Genomic DNA, 16,526 nt, shown 5'->3' on the forward strand with positions numbered 1-16,526 from the left:
TACGTCACTGTTTATGGGCTTAAATTGTTCGAAATTTAATATACTTTCAACATTACATAGCAAGTTTTGACCAAAAACCCATAGTTTTATAATGAAACTGTAAAATCTGAAAAAAGTCCTAAATTTTTGCAATTTTTCGCAAATTACGTAGAGAGCACAACTTTTTTTTGCTTGCATAACATAGTCTGACATTCCTACAAGGACTCCAAACAATATACAAAAAATACAGAACTACATCACGCATTGTTTTTTTAGGAGATTTTTTTGTAAGATTTGACTGATGTATATTATGTACAGCCATCGGTTCACCCTAAACCAGGCGTGGCTCACTCCGCGTTTTCGTCGCTTTGTTACAGGTAGCTACAAAACATCCGTTCCACACCAATTTTGATGGCTAGTCATAAGCCGCGCGTGGCGCTGTCGCCTAGCGGTCATATCTGTTCTGATCGTAACAGACGCGTTTTGTTAGAGTGTAGTGAGTCTTCAGTACCTAGTCATCATCATCATTCAGCCCATATACGTCCCACTGCTGGGCACAGGCCTCCTCTCACTCGCAAGAGGGCTTGGGCTATAGTCCCCACGCTGGCCCAAATGCGGATTGGGGACTTCACATACACCTTTGAATTTCTTCGCGGATGTATGCAGGTTTCCTCACGATGTTTTCCTTCACCGAAAAGCAAGTGGTAAATATCAAATGATATTTCGTACATAAGTTCCGAAAAACTCATTGGTACGAGCCAGGATTTGAACCCGCGACCTCCGGATTGAAAGTCGGACGTCATATCCACTCGGCCACCACCGCTTCAGTACCTAGTACTATTATTTATTCTGTGCTTAACATCATCAATTAATGAAGTGAATGGATATTTTTCAGGATTATCACTGTCTCTGGATTATGTCCTGCAACGTTGAAAAATCTTTTTAGATAGGTACCTGATTCAAATTAAATCATTCTATATATTTTATTTTCCGTATATAATTACAAAGCTGTTCAGTTTAACAAACATTCTGATATCGATCTTGATAAAGGAAACAAGCACACCACAAGCCACCATGTTTAAAACAGCAGTATTTCTTTCGGTAATATTCGCCGTTATATTTAAAGGTAAATTGAATTTAACTTTATAATTTTACAGTAACGAGTATTTATTACGAACTAATATTAAACTCGTATTTGCAATAATAAAACTCGTTGTATTGTGTTTTACATTTTCTTTGTATCGTCGATATTAGCGGGAAAAGTTAATTTTAACTTTTAAAATATAAAGTGAATTAGGTATTGGTTCATTTTTTGGTTTGATTTTTCATATTTTAACCTAGACTTATAGCGGATGGTGCTGGGCCTAAAATACGGCGTTGCGTGAACAAGAGATTTTCTTTGGCAGGATTGGTCCTTAGGACCCAAGGATGGATTTAAGAAGTGGAGCCACCGAGATTTTTGATGTAAATTTTTGGCTCTCAACTTGATCTTGATATCCATATAATTTAAGCTACTAGGCCAAGTCGTCAATCGTTTTCGTATAAATCGGGGATGCCGAATTCATTTCTGATATCATAATGACACGATTCCGAAGTAAAAACACATAAAATATGAAAAAAATACTTTTTTTTCATTACTCTTCACGCTTAAAACCGCTCAACCAATTTAGTTAAAATTTGGTACAGAGATAGTTTGAGTTCCAGGGAATAACATAGCCTACTTTAAATCTCAAAAATCATCCTTTAAGGGTGTGAAAAGGGAGGTGGAAATTTGTATGGGGATTCAATAACCGACCCTATTTAGATAAAATTTGGTATAGAGATATTTTGAGTCCCGGGGAAGAACGTAGGATAGTTTTTATTCAAAAAAAATCTCTTAAAAGTGAAAGGGAAGGTGTAAGATTGTATGGGGAATCAATAACGGCTGAACCGATTTAGATGAAATCTATGTCTACATCTTTGATTTACTTGAAAATGATACTAAACTTGACATATAACCTAAACTTAAACAATTATTAACATCAGACGTCGCCGACGCTTAAAACCCCCCGACCCCCCACCTGCATCAAAAATCTGGGTGGCTCCACTTCTTAAATCCATCCTTGGGTCCTAAGGACCAATCCTGCCAAAGGAAATCTCTTGTTCATGCAACGCCGTGGTTGAACTTTTTATGCTCTGAGCACACTCAACTATTAGTTAAGTATCCGTTGTTTAATAGTTGTGTCATAGTATTTCTTATTTTTACCAAATACGTTGCATTTTGCAGCAGTAATACTTTGCAAGCGGCAATAAAAATCTTAATTGGTATTCTTAATACCTGGTTCATTATCTCTTTATCTTCGTTTTATTTTAGTTAATAACTTATTATGGTGTCATTACGGTGTGGTTATTCATTACTTTTTCAGCCAATAGTTTACAATGTTACGTCTGCTACGATTGTGAACAATTGAGTGATGATTACCTAACATCCTGCGACTCGTTGCTTTCTACTACTACTAGTACTAGTACTACTAGTACCACGCAACCTACATCTACTAGTACCTCAACGAGTACCTCAACAAGTACAACGCCTTCCTCTACCACCAATAGGTAATATATAATATACCTAACTACACTCATGTACTAATTTAGAGCAACGCAAAAAAAAAACAAGTTTAATTACTAAAAAAAATTGAAATTACTTTAGGTGCTGTAATCCATTAGGTAATTAAACCTTTTTTTTTGCGTTCCTCTAATTAAGTGTATAGTGCTCCAGTTCAAAAGTATTGTGGAGGTATACTTATAAATAGTTATGAACAAAATGTAACGATATTTTGAATATAAAACAATATTGTCATAGCCTTGTAGTTTAACCGCATAAAAAACTTCATAATATCCGTAATTTAAAAAAATTGTATTTTCTTATTACGTTCTTGTATGTTGTTGGTATCTATAATTCGTAATTCGTTATTATATTCTGCTAACAACTAAGATCTCAACTTACATTCAGTGTATGCTAACTTAACGTTCTTTAGGATCGTATTTAAAATTTTATCTATTATTAAAATATTACAAACGATTTTAAACATATTTTCATAGTACCGAATCAACTACTTCAAGTTCTACTACTACTACTACCGAATCAACTACGTCAAGTTCTAATACTACTACCGAATCTACTACGACGTCTACTACACCTACTACGAATACTACGAATACAACGACGACAACTGGAGCTCCTCAACTGCAAGTCTCAAATTTTGCAGAGACGACAAATACAACGTGGGAGTGTGTCAAGGGAACTATTCCAGGTGGTTCATTTTGTCATCTAATTAACGAAACATTTATAGCGAAAGATATTGTTTAGTTGACTTTGAACCTTTAATATGAACAGATGTAAATAGTTAACATACCGAGCGCAAATGTTAGTGTCTATAAGGTAAACGTATGGTGCTCGACGCGGTCCCAGTATCGGTCGCGGTCTCTCATCTTGAAATATAAGTCATATAGGTGACAGCAAGGTTGTCATCTATTGGGCATTAGCATGTCGAGCACTAGTAGGTTCGTTTACCTTACTCTCCATGTGGTAACTAGCGACCATACTTCAACAGCTTGACTTCTTGACTACCACTGAAGTACCCTCTAATTATTTAAGATCTCACAGTAAATAAAAAAAACTAGAAAATAAGCACATACATTTTATATACAATGGACGTGTTTTAAAGAATCTGTGTATCATCATTAGCGTGTTAATACTATTTTATTGAAGAAATTCTCATCTTGGAGCTTATCCTGGTTGCATTCTAAGGGATCCAGAGGATTAAAAATCTGATTGATACTCCATCTATGCGCGAAATTCAGCCACTACCGATAAACCCTGAGGTATAACTAGGCTTCTGTCGTGTGTTTTATCTAGAGACGCGCCAAATATGGACTGTCCCAAATACTCGGCTGAATTGTTCGCTTCATCTATTTATTACTCATGATGATTTTCCGCAGTGAACGGCTCTGACGTGATCGTCCGCGGCTGCGCAGCGGGCCGTACCAACGAAACTTGCGACATCTTCGGGCTGACCTCCTGCTCCTTCTGCTCATCGGACAAATGCAACGCGGTTGGCTCTATACAGGCCTCGGCTGCTGTTTTAGCTGTAGCATTCTTCGCGTATATAGTTAAGGGCTTTTAAGGTCGATAGGAAGGAAAGTGATAAGACTCGAACGAGTCTTTTTTTTGAGCCGCATGAGGTATTCCTGAGGCTTGACGTAACATTCGGATGGCGGCCGCAGCAACGTTGCAGTTGCGGTAAATGGGCGATGGTATTATCGATATCCTTATAAATTGAGTGACGGATTGAACGTATACATACACGTACACCGAGCTAGTTGCAAAATTGCATGGGCACATTATGCATTCATTCAATAAGTGGCCATGCAGGTTTGCCAAATGGCATGGACATATTATGAATGTAACTCATTCATAAAGAAGATTTACGGTGATGTCTCATTGCTGCAGGGAAGCTGGAATAGTAACGTTGCTGCAGTCGCAATCTATGCCTTGATGCGAGCTTACAAATTTAAAATAATGTCAACTTCTTGTCTTTTTGACACTATTCGGTACAACTCACTCGCTTTTGTTTATTGATGAGAGCGAGTTCCGCTGCGAGTTATTAACATATCATCAGCAGATTTTAAATTCAAATTTCGTATGCTACTCTATTATCATACATGCGTTACAAGCATAACTGCCATACGTGATATTAAAAAACTTATTAAATTGTTTGAAATACATACTTATGAAAATATAATATTAATGCCACTTACGGTTGTTAAGGTGGTGGTACTGGTGCTCGACGCGGTCCCAATACATGTCATATTAAAACATAAGTCATTGTCAATAAGAGGCGACAGCAAGGTGTCATCTATTGGGCATTAGCATGTCGAGCACTAGTACCACCACATCACCACCAGTATAGTATCCGCAGAATTAAGTGCCGAGCACGGTCATAAATCATCGGAATCATGCTATCTCTTTCGCACCTGCACTCCCTTATGGAGCGGGATGTGCAACAATAGTGCAGGTAGCGGTAACAACAATAGTGACGTTTATGACCCTGCTCGCCACTTTATTCTGCGGATACTATAGTAGTAGAGCAGATTAATTGTGTAATAAAGTTTGATTTCAGTTACCTGCCATGGCTCTTAGTATCATTAACATATAAGAAAAAGTCCTATGACATAATTAAATATGTACTTAGATAGATAAAATACTATTTAAATTTGCACACCTTACAATTAGTCAAATATACAACTTAAGTAAAAACAATTTAGGAAAGATAGAGGCAGACAACACGCGATCTTACCGCTAAAGAGCGATCTCTTCCAGATAATCTAAATAAATAGTAGACTAGATTTTAAGTAAAATTTTCAGGCAACGCGATAGCTTATCGCTAAGAAATAAAATCTTACCACATTGAGTTGCGTTTTTTCCACCATTTTCCAAAGCCCATATCAACAAAATAATAAATAAACTGTAATAGGTTATTGTTAATAGTGATGTATTATTGTGATTCACCCGTTCGAAAACCCTTTGACGCTGGTCATCTCATAATTGTCCATTATATACAATACAATCTGACCAGTTAACATATATATCAACTGGACGATAATTACTCTCCATTAGTCGAGCCAAATAGACCAACGGATAACGTCAACATGGAGAAATCCTTGTGTTTGTTTCTTTTTTTGTGTAGTGCTTTATTGGAAGGTCAGTAAGTATTAAAAATATTACAGAAAATTAATGTTACAGTATTTGTAATCCAAGTTCAAGTACGACATAAGTATACAGAATTACAGAATGTACCCAAACTACTCGACCTACTTGAATGTGTAGTGATATTAGGAGTAAATAATGTTAAAATACCAAATACTTAAATAAAATTTACTTTGTAAGTACCTTTTATGTAAACGGCGCCTTAGGATGCAGTAGATTTTTGTGACTAGTTTTTGCAAAATAAAGAATATCTCCTTAAACAAAATAATTGGTCACCTACATGATATACACGGTGGCTAAAAATTAACTGCGTTCCCGTTGCCAGGGAGGTTTTAGGATTATACTGAGCAACTTTTACTATGGATCCAACCCCGAAATCAAGAAAAAAAATTACACTCCCATAGAAAATGGACCAGCCAAAATGTATGAAACAGCCAAATTCTTTTTTCACGATTTCGGGGCTGGTCCCATAGTAAAAGTTGCTCAGTATAATCCCAAAACCTCCCTGGCAACGGGAATGCAGTTATTTTTTAGCCACCCTGTATACATTTTTAAGCTCCTGGTTGAAGCTTCGGGAGCAATCGGGATGTTGTATTAATACTTAATGGTAACCATACTAGTAAAAAGTTGAATACGCGTTTGCTTACGCTAATAAAATAATAATACATACCTAACCTGGTGAGTAAGAAAAGCGCGACGCACTGACAAAAAATAAGCTGTCGCTTAATGCAGTCTTTGTTAATCTAAACTGTCACACCGGAAATACCTTTCACGTATATTGTATCAAAAACTTATTTTTTCAGTGCAATGTTTAGAATGCTACATCTGTGATAACTGCCCGAAAACCAAACTAGATGAAATACAAACTTGTGGGCCTACTACAATTACTGAGCTATCGACTACGACAACGGAATCTCCAGCCACCACAACAGTGACGACAAAACTTCCAACCCCTTCTACCACACTTATACTTACAACAGAAGCTATATCGGAATTTACAACTATTTCCTCAACAATTCCTACAGAAGCTATAACTACGTCCACGACGACAGAAGCTGCTACTACGACAGAAACAAGACCTACTTCCACAGAATCCACAAATCCAAACGTTGCATCCTCAACAGCTACGTACCTTAGCTTGGTACCTACGAATACTCCAATGATAAGCCCCGCAGATGATATAACCTCTTCTACAGTCACAACAATAACCATTTCTGATTTTCCAAGCACCGTCACAGAATTTCAACAAATCACAACACCCACAGAGGCTTCAATCTCGTCAGCGTTACTGACAACAAACATAACAGACGCTACGACAAGTTCTAAAACGACTTCCATGTATCCTACAATACTTAAAGAAACAATAGCTGAGCCCGTAATTAGTACCATAGCAACGAAAAAAGATCCTGGTCCAACAGACAACACAGTATCATTTATTTCTACGTTACTTACCACGGAAGTGCCTCTTGCAACTTTTCCTGTAACAGAACCTACAATACAGACGTTTTCAAAATTACCTACGTTAACCGAACAGAACATGGAATCTACAATACAAAATATTCCTGCACTGGCATTGGCACAACCTATAAGCACGTTCACCAAATCTGCACCAAATATATCTCTAGACGCTGCAATTTATCCGGAGTCTACAGTAAATAATATAAGACCTGACAAAGAAGAAAACGTGCCATACCGTTCTAGGAGAATGAGGTCCTCATCAGAAGCTTGTGCGTGCAAGATCGTAAGTAAATATTTGGTTATTCTAAGTGTTACACACATACACACATTTTATTTTATTTTATTTATTAGGTATGTTTTTGACTTTTTTATTGTTTTTCTTCAATGCTAACTTCACATCAAAAAGTAAAACAGTTTAGATGAAAACGGAAATGAATTACCGACTACTTAACTAAATATAACCTTTTTGTTGTTGCTCTTTCTGGTTTTTTTATAATTTTACATTTTTGATGAATAAATGTTGTGATAAATTAAATATAAATGGAAAAATTAAAAAATATATATATCTATATATATATAAGGCCATCACTTTAAGGTCTTCATTAGCAGTCACCAAAGGCCCTATCCTATAGGATTCTATCTTCACCTAAAGATTTTTAAGTCTGTCAAGCAGTTTTAGAAATCATAACATTCATGGCTACACGTAACATTAAAAAAAAAGAAAATTAAATTCCTTTATGAAGTCGGTTAGGTAATCAAATTAGTATAATGAGAGTTCAATAGCTTAATTGCAACGATTTTTAAACGATACTACAATAACTTGTCTAGCCAACCGTCTATATCAAGCACAACTTGTGTAATTTACATACAAATGTTGTCTGCGTGAATCAGATAATCGATATTAGAATTTGTGACGATAGAGTTCGCCGCACTTGATATCTTTAGAACGTCATCGCCACACTCATCAATAACGACTAAACTCATTTATTTTGTATTAAAACCAACTCCATAAACGAACAGAAACTTACCTAACTTAACCTCAAACATTTCCATTTAGTGGAGAGATGATAAGAAAAACCTAACATATTTATATGTACCTAGTGTAAACATTTTATTATGAATTTCAAGGGACCGAGCCTTACTTCCGTTTTAGAGTATTTGTTATTTCAAGTACGAGTAGCTAACGAAAAAAAAATTAGGCGTTATGTTATTAATCTTACACATTCTATAAATTAAAGTTGCGTTTATTTACTAAGGTCCATGCCTTCTCAATCGTATTTTCACATATTATGCTTGAACCAAATCTTATCTTTCTATCAATTCTAATCGCCATCGTCAATAATGACACAAATGTAATTATTGCAGGGTGAAAAATGTGACTGTTTGACCCATCAAAGAACGAAAAGATACACTTTGAGAGGACTGGGCCTGTCGAAGGAAGCTGTCAAGTACGTTTGCTTCGTGGATAAATATAAAGGTAAGTACGAACTTCTGTATTTATGTTTTTTAAGCCCGACCCGACTCTTATGTATGTAGATCAATCATAGCAATAAACTCTTTCTATGATCTGAAGCCCTGCCCTACGGCCTAAACGTGTTGTAAGTGACGTAAGAATCGCTTTAATTTTTTTTTGTAAGCATGTTATACTTGTTAATGTATTGCCTACTGCTTAAAAAAAAAACGCCAAAGGTTTTAAAATTAAACACACGAGAGGAATGAACTTTGGAAATTTCTATTGAATTTTTGACTACTTAATACTCTTGAGCGTATTCCCAACAAACTCTCTGAGACCATTATTTGGCTTTCAAAAATGTATCACTACTTATTATTTTGCCATTTCAGTAAATGAGACGGAGATCGTGAAAAGAGGATGTGCCATCAAGGAAGCAGACGAAAAAACTTTGTGCACGAAGTTGGGCTTCGGAGGTGACTGTAAGATCTGCGACACCCATCAGTGCAACGGTGCTGCCATCATACAAGCTTCTATACTGTTAATGTTTAGTCTATTGTTCATTTGATACGATTATTTCATGATCTGCTGTTACAATAAATGCTATTTATTTATTTCATTTATTTGATCTGCATAAAATGATAACATCCATTCGTTCGAGAGGTAAGTTTCTTTAAAATGCAACGGACTCATATCAGTTAAAATTTCTGAAAAGAACATTTTTCAAACGTAACTATGTAAAAAGGCATTATATTGGAATACAAGAAAAATAATTTCAGTGGTTTGAAAAATTATTCTTCCCTTAGGTTGAGAGGGGTTATAATTTTTTTTCAGTTAGGGGCTTTCAAACTTCATAGCTTGAGGAGACATACAAATAATGTCATGCGTTGTAAAATTACTCACAAATTATGAACTGCTATCTTTTGCTACACAATATCCTTGATCATAAAGAATATATATGACAACCAACATACAAATCCACGCGTACGAAGTCACGGGCAACAGCTAGTTAGTATCTAATTGCATTATGCTCCAGTCCGTTGCAGGCTTGATGATTAATAATAAAAGTCGGTGAAGTACCTAGAGCACAGATTATATATTTAGAGTATCGCCGTCTAGTAAGAAAAAACACTAGAACAAATACTCCTAATAATCTATTGCTGGAATATTTATTACTTAAGTTTAACGATACACAGGAAAATGTGGCAATGCATTGTATTATTTATAGAGCCTTTGCGTACTTTTACGAAATTACGGAAATAAGAATTGCAATCGTAAGGACGTTTTTTCAATCTGTCTTATATACATCCGTGTCAGTAAAAAACTTGGAAATATTTATTTCTCCAGGTCATAACATTTTATTTTACAAACTTGGAAATATATTTTTAAGTAGTTCTTCTTTCTATAACTTTAGCTGGGTAATTATTTCGGTGAAGAAAATCGTGGAAATCGAAGCCTAATACCTAATAACAATAAGGCCTATTATCCCTTTTGAGTTGGAATATTAGACGACAGTTGTTTTTTCGTAAGAACTAGTGTCTGCGCAAATTATTTAGATGAAGTTGCAAAGTGGGCCCCAGTTTTCTTAGGGAATCGTAGCAAAAAGCCAGGATAACGCTAGGAAGGTGATAGATATGAATATGATATATCCTTATATTTTATTAGGGGTCGTCCATTAATTACATATTTACACAAAATTTCGATTTTATTCACAGATGTCGTATGTTTGATGATGCGATTTTTTTTATTATACATTAATAATTTATAGAAAAATTGGCAAAAAATGTAGTTAATTATTTCTGTAGCAGATCACTATTAAATTAATTACTTAGTCACGCTAGTCGTCCCGCTTTAATGATTTTCAATACTGAAGAACTTACATCACGGTTAACAGATATTGTATCATTGATAAAAGAGGAAACTGCTTTTTTAACATCATAGTCGAAGAAACAACAAAGTCAAGGGCAAAAAACCCCGAAACAGAGGGGCAGTCAGGCGAAACAGTGCATCTTTTGCTATCGCAGAAATTGTGCGGCTTCGTAAGTAGTGACACGTCTAGACTTAAGTAATCTGTGGATTCTCGATATCAAAAATTGTCAGAGATAACACAAGTATGAGTTTATAATAGAAGTTCCCTGTCCGTTTTTAATAGGCTCATCAGTATTCTCTTTCGCATTGCACTTTTAGTCACGGGTGAAAATGGAAGACGCGAAAATTTTAATTTGTGGTTTTCTTCTGGTGTTTTTGGCAAATGGAAATTGTAAGTACCGCTTTTAAATATTCCAGTATACTATAATTTTTTGTACCTATAAATGAATAAATGAACTACATATTTTATTTCTACTTAATTCTTTAATTAGACATTGATAATAATTTATGGTTAGTTTGTGAAAACCGAAGACATTCATTTTATAATTTATATATGATATACGACTATCATACGACTACGTTATTGAAATAAATATATTAATTTTATTTTTATAATTACAAAAAAAAAAATTCCAGCCGGCCTACAATGCTTCGTTTGCCAAAATTGTAAAGAGGTAACAGGGGACCACGTCCAAACATGCGAACCACTAAGTCCATCCACCACGGTGCCTACAGTTACGGAACCTCAGACTACCACTGAAGCTACAACCACAACACCCGTGGCCACAACTTCAACTACGCAACCTACAACCACATCTGAAGCTTCGACTACAACTATAATAACTACAGATCCTACTATAACGACTACAGCTGAAACTACATCTACAACTACGGAACCTACTACAACGACGACAACCGAAGGAACAACTACAACCACTGTGGCTACGACTACTACTACGGAACCAACCACAACGACTACTGAAACTACAACTACAACTACGGAACCTACTACAACAACTACGGAACCTACTACAACAACTACGGAACCTACTACAACTACGGAACCAACGACAACTACTACTGAAGCTACAACTACGGCACCTATTACTACTACAACCACCGAAGCCACAACTACGACAACAGAACCTACGACTACGACCACGACCACTGAAGCCACAACTACAACTATAGAACCAACTACTACGACAACGACAACAGAAGCAACAACCACGACTACAGAACCTACAACTACCGAAGCCACTACTACAACAACTATAGCTATCACAACAACTGCTGAACCTACAACTACGACAACCGAAGCTACGACTGCAACAACTGAGGCTTCAACTACTGCTCCGGAACTTACAACAACAACCGAAGCTACAACTATAACAACTGAACCTACAACTGTGACAACCGAAGCTACTACAACAACTGAGGCCACAAGTACAACAGTAGAACCTACTACTACTTCAACCACAGAGGCTGTTCCTACTACGACTATACCTACGACTTTAACAACCGAAGCTACGACTATAACAACTGAACTTACAACTACGACAGCTGAGGCTACAGCTGATACAACTGAACTAACTACGGCAGCTGAAGCTATGACTACTATATCTGAACCTATGACTACTACATCTGAACTCACTACTATGACAACTGAAGCCACCGCTACTATCAGACAGGTAATTTCAAAACAAATTTTTGATATTGGTAGTCCTTTGTCGCTTTATATAAAAGACTTAGAAGTCTTAACATTACATTACACATTTACAGGGTACACCCTGTAATCGCCTTTTCCTCTCTTTCTAACATAATATATTATATACAATCAGCAATGGGCCAATCCATTGCCATGACACAGGTTGAATTTGTTACAAATAATTAATAAGTCGTTTTGAATTTTCTTGGAAAGTAGCTAATTGGTCTGATTATTGGGTAGATTTACATGGATCATGGTTCTTAGGCTGTCCTCGCGTTATCGCGAAACTCATGCACTTACGAAAATATATTCTTAGATTGACTAGATAAAGCTTATCGCTAAAATAAGATTTTTTAAAGAAATATAATTATTAATTAGGTATAATTTAGTAGATATCATTAGCACTTTCTGCGTCATCTGAATTAATCACCTTAATTCAATCGATTATTATTTTTATCTTTATAACGTATAACAATTGAGCTATCAAAAAATTACAGTCGTCTACTATCTAGTAACTATCGTAAATATTTATTATATTAATAAATTCTTTATATTTATTGATAATGCCAAACACACGAGTTGCATAATTCGGTAGGTACTACGACGTCAGAGTTATTAGTTATACCTATTTGAAGACCCACGTGTCAGGCTAAACTTACTTGAACCTATATTATTAATAATATTACTATAAGAATGACATTATTTCAAGTACTTTTTAAAGTAGTAGCAAATAAGATGTTATTCACCACTGGCAATTAAAATGACAATAGATAATTATTAGTATTCATATTTAATTACACAAACGGGTCTACCGCCAAAACACCCTAAAAATTTCAATCGTGAGGACGGGTACAAATTATCGTCTACTTGGGGACCAGTGATTCAAATGTTGAAACCAGCGGATATATCTTCGGACCAGTGTACGGATACTGTGAGTGTTGCGTGTCGTGCCGTGGACAATAAACATTAAACTTTAACGGGTAGCTGCAATTTCTTTGTCTACCCCGAACATTTTTATAAACTAATTTCGGGTAGTTTAGTGGTGTTTTATTAATATCTCCGTTGACATTTGTTGGGACGTCAGTCTTTCCGTGACCACAGCTGGTGCAACTCAGCTGAAACGTCGGAATTAAAGGTAAAAACAATGAAATTATATCGCGGTAGACCCGTTTGTGTAATTAAATATGTGTACAAAACGCGAGAGTTTAAAGTGTTATAATTATTAGTATGTCTTTCCCATCACGGAACAATGGTGTTCCGGACCTTTGGGAGGCGTGCGCGGAGCCGAAGCCAACACGTAGAGGCCCTTTTGACACTTTAATGAAATGTAAGGGGTACACCGAGCGGAGGCTGCCCTTGCCCGTGTCATGGGACGCACGCAGAGGCAGCACCCGCCAGGGTGTAAGGACTATTGAGAGTTGATGGAATCTAAAATGAACTAGGTTATTGGGTGAAAGCGATGGACTAAGAATTGAGCTATGGGGTAAAAAACCGGACGCCTGCCTAATAAAACGGTATGCAATTTTATATCCGGCAGACGGTGACTCGCCCTCACAAGATGGGCCCCCACAAAAAGCGACATCTAGGATGGCTCAAGGGCAACACCGGTGTGAGCGGCTCAGGGGTGTCGAGAGGTGTGCGCCGCTTTCTACCCAGTGGCTGTTAACAGCCACTGTGCCAACTCGCGTCTTATGCATATTTCACTTCCACCCCTGGAGCTTATAGCTCTAACGACTCCACTCTGGCCGGCCGGCTAAGGCAAGCCAGAGGCAGAGAATCCTGTCCCACCCACCCTCCTTGCGGGTAACAGAACTCTCCAGGAGCACTCGGGTACGTGAGGTCGCTAATCCCCAACAGCTCGCCACAAGCTGCCCTGCGTTGACTGATTGCACTGGTAAAACCAGCGGGCGATGGGGTCGTCACATCCCTACGCCTTATAATTATTAGTATTATTACGTAAAGGTGTATATTTTATTAATAATATATGTGAATGTTTTAGCAGGCTTCTGACCTCGCCGGCAGCTTAAGTGTAAAAAACCGATTCTACAGGAGTGTCAAGCAAAATAGAGAAGATGACGTGCAAGTGCGATGCGTTGTCACCAGTTACATGGAAGGTAAGAGAAAAAAAACATAAAAATTTCAACTTATATAGAAAGAAAGCCTGACAAAGTCTTTCTGTTTAGGTACAACAGTGAGAGCTGCAATGTACCTACACCAGCTTCAAAAGTACATGGGCACTTTATCAACGAATTAAATTACATTACATTAATACATTTGATTTTTTTTCCTCTTACATAGTTCGTAAAGTCTTGTAATAAAACAGACGTTACATGAAATTTCATGTATTAAATGAAATTTCCGCGTAATATAAAAAATGAATTACTTTTTATGACTGAAAGTTGTTATTAATTTCACAGTTCTATACCTTCTATAAGTAGGTACCTAATTTATATTTTTGTGTTTAAATAGTGGCTGCTGTCAGTTTACTCTGTCTAATTCTGAATGCCTACCACTTTTACAGTTCAAAGTATAGGTGTAATAGTCATTACTTTTCTTTTTATTTGTTTCTTCTTCAAAATATTATCATGTTACTCAAATGTATCTATCTAAGATAACGTTTTAATTCTTCTTCTTCTACCTAGCGTTATCCGGGCCTTTGCCAGGGTCCGCTTTTCTACTTGCTTTCCTCGACTTTGCTCGATCCTGGGCGTCGTCTCGTGTGAGGGCTCACGCTCATATCTGCTTTCACATTTATCAGCTTTATCTGCTTGCTCATATTTGTTTTAATTATTTACAGAAAACGGGGAAGAAAATGTAGTTCGCGGCTGTTCATATGAACCGGCGAACACAACAGTCCGTTGCCACGAAACCATCGGACGGGATGACGTGGACCTCGTCCGGTGTTCCGTTTGCGACGGCGATCTTTGCAACTCCGCGGCGGCTGCGGCCATCACTTTTGTACCATTCATCTTAGGGTTATTGATTAATTTATAAATAACTAGCGACCCGCTCCGGCTTCGCACGGGTTAACAAATTATACACCTGAACCTTCCTCAAAAATTACTCTATTGATAGATGAAAACCGCATGAAAATTTGTTCAGTAGTTTTTGAGTTTATCGCGAACATACAAACACACAAACAGAGTGACGCGGCGGGGGAGTTTGTCTTATAAGGTGTATATGACGATACAGATTGTAAGTAGACTCTGACCACGCTTAGTTTACTTTGGCAGTCAGAAACTCGTCGTAGCCCTTGCCATGAAAACTTAGCGTGATCTGATAGTCATGAATTACCGATACCGGTGCGATAGTATTAATGTGTGTATGTATTTATTGGTACAAACGATACCTCTAATGATTATAAGTAATAATTATAACTATTTTATTTATTAAGGTACAGGACGTTAAGAACGAAATCATATCTTAGACACTTCAGTTCCTTTTATTTTGTCTATTAGTTAGGTAGGTATGCAATGAAAGTAATTTCATGTGAATGTGATTTATGTAAAATGATGTTCATAAAGTAGTCATGCAATTTTGCGGCTTGGTGTACACGTACAGGTACACCAGGTACATTATACAGGTATACGTATAATGTTTATAGATTAAGTAACTTCTTTTTTTTTAATATTGTGTGTTCTGTATTCGCTGTTGTGGCAATAATACATCTACTTTCTTTCTTTCTTTCTTTCAAAACTAGGTATCTGCTTAGCACATCTGCATCTTTGTACTTATACCTACTTACTTACTATCTTAAGCTAATCGTTTGGTTTGAGTTTGAATGAATTCCATTCATAAGTGAGCATGCACTTTTGCACCCCGCTGTACATATGTTGATAGTTTCGATGATTTGAATGTGTTTTAGGTAGATAAAATGGAAAATAATGCAGGTTTGTACTACATGTTAGTTGTAAATACGAAAATGTCTATGAAATATATTTCAACTTATAAAATGTAACCTAGGTAATAAATATTTTTTTATACAAAATGATAACGTTTGCCTTTTTTTCACGACATCATATTGCTTTTAAACAACAAGTATTTATCTTTTACATCGTGTTTAGTTCTGCACAAAAGATGACCGCCCTTTCAGGGCATGCACACTTGCACAGCACTCGAATGATATCATAAGTACTTGAAGAAAATGTATTTTTGTATGAGTGACAACACAATTATCAGATAATGTGCACTAATTGAGTAACGAGATCATAGTAAGTACTTCAGCCTATATGTTTCCTACATGTTTCTAGTCATGTAGCTCAATGGGAAAATAACAAAAGGAAAAAGCACCTGTTCTGTTACATGAAAAACATAAC

The 16,526-nt window shown here is 36.5% G+C and overlaps 2 protein-coding genes and 1 long non-coding RNA gene across 4 annotated transcripts in view; 2 read left to right on the plus strand and 1 right to left on the minus strand.

The window, feature by feature from the left end:
* Positions 1-5,501: 5,501 nt before the first annotated feature.
* Positions 5,502-9,252, plus strand: LOC134797254 (uncharacterized). 2 transcript variants are annotated; one of them, XM_063769476.1, is made up of 4 exons: positions 5,502-5,723; positions 6,529-7,466; positions 8,549-8,660; positions 9,026-9,252. In XM_063769476.1, coding segments are annotated over exons 1-4 (1,227 nt in total). In that variant the 5' UTR covers positions 5,502-5,722; the 3' UTR covers positions 9,202-9,252. The 2 variants fall into 2 exon arrangements, with proteins under 2 accessions (XP_063625546.1, XP_063625545.1); XM_063769475.1 differs by having other exon boundaries at positions 5,506-5,719.
* Positions 9,253-11,399: 2,147 nt separating this feature from the next.
* Positions 11,400-16,526, minus strand: part of LOC134797577 (uncharacterized) — a 113,710-nt gene continuing 108,583 nt past the window's right edge. The window contains exons 2-3 of the long non-coding RNA XR_010145097.1: positions 11,568-11,750; positions 11,400-11,486 (exon numbers count right to left, since the gene is read on the minus strand). This is a non-coding gene — a long non-coding RNA (uncharacterized LOC134797577). The remainder of the gene's footprint in view (positions 11,487-11,567; positions 11,751-16,526) is intronic.
* Positions 11,865-16,400, plus strand: LOC134797562 (uncharacterized). Its single transcript, XM_063769850.1, has 3 exons — positions 11,865-12,193; positions 14,210-14,324; positions 15,008-16,400. Exons 1-3 carry the CDS (start codon positions 12,113-12,115, stop codon positions 15,202-15,204), a joined length of 393 nt encoding a protein of 130 aa, XP_063625920.1. The 5' UTR covers positions 11,865-12,112; the 3' UTR covers positions 15,205-16,400.

Source organism: Cydia splendana, chromosome 15 (assembly GCF_910591565.1).
Source record: "Cydia splendana chromosome 15, ilCydSple1.2, whole genome shotgun sequence".
Lineage (NCBI taxonomy): Eukaryota > Metazoa > Arthropoda > Insecta > Lepidoptera > Tortricidae > Cydia > Cydia splendana.

Excerpts from the sequence above, each read along its gene's own strand:
- LOC134797254 (XM_063769475.1), top strand. The coding sequence starts at position 5,668 with ATGGAGAAATCCTTGTGTTTGTTTCTTTTTTTGTGTAGTGCTTTATTG. Across the intron at positions 5,720-6,528 it reads GTGTAGTGCTTTATTGGAAG|TGCAATGTTTAGAATGCTAC; the intron begins GTCAGTAAGTAT and ends TTATTTTTTCAG. Across the intron at positions 7,467-8,548 it reads AAGCTTGTGCGTGCAAGATC|GGTGAAAAATGTGACTGTTT; the intron begins GTAAGTAAATAT and ends TAATTATTGCAG.
- LOC134797562 (XM_063769850.1), top strand. The coding sequence starts at position 12,113 with ATGACTACTATATCTGAACCTATGACTACTACATCTGAACTCACTACT. Across the intron at positions 12,194-14,209 it reads CCACCGCTACTATCAGACAG|CAGGCTTCTGACCTCGCCGG; the intron begins GTAATTTCAAAA and ends TGAATGTTTTAG. Across the intron at positions 14,325-15,007 it reads TGTCACCAGTTACATGGAAG|AAAACGGGGAAGAAAATGTA; the intron begins GTAAGAGAAAAA and ends AATTATTTACAG.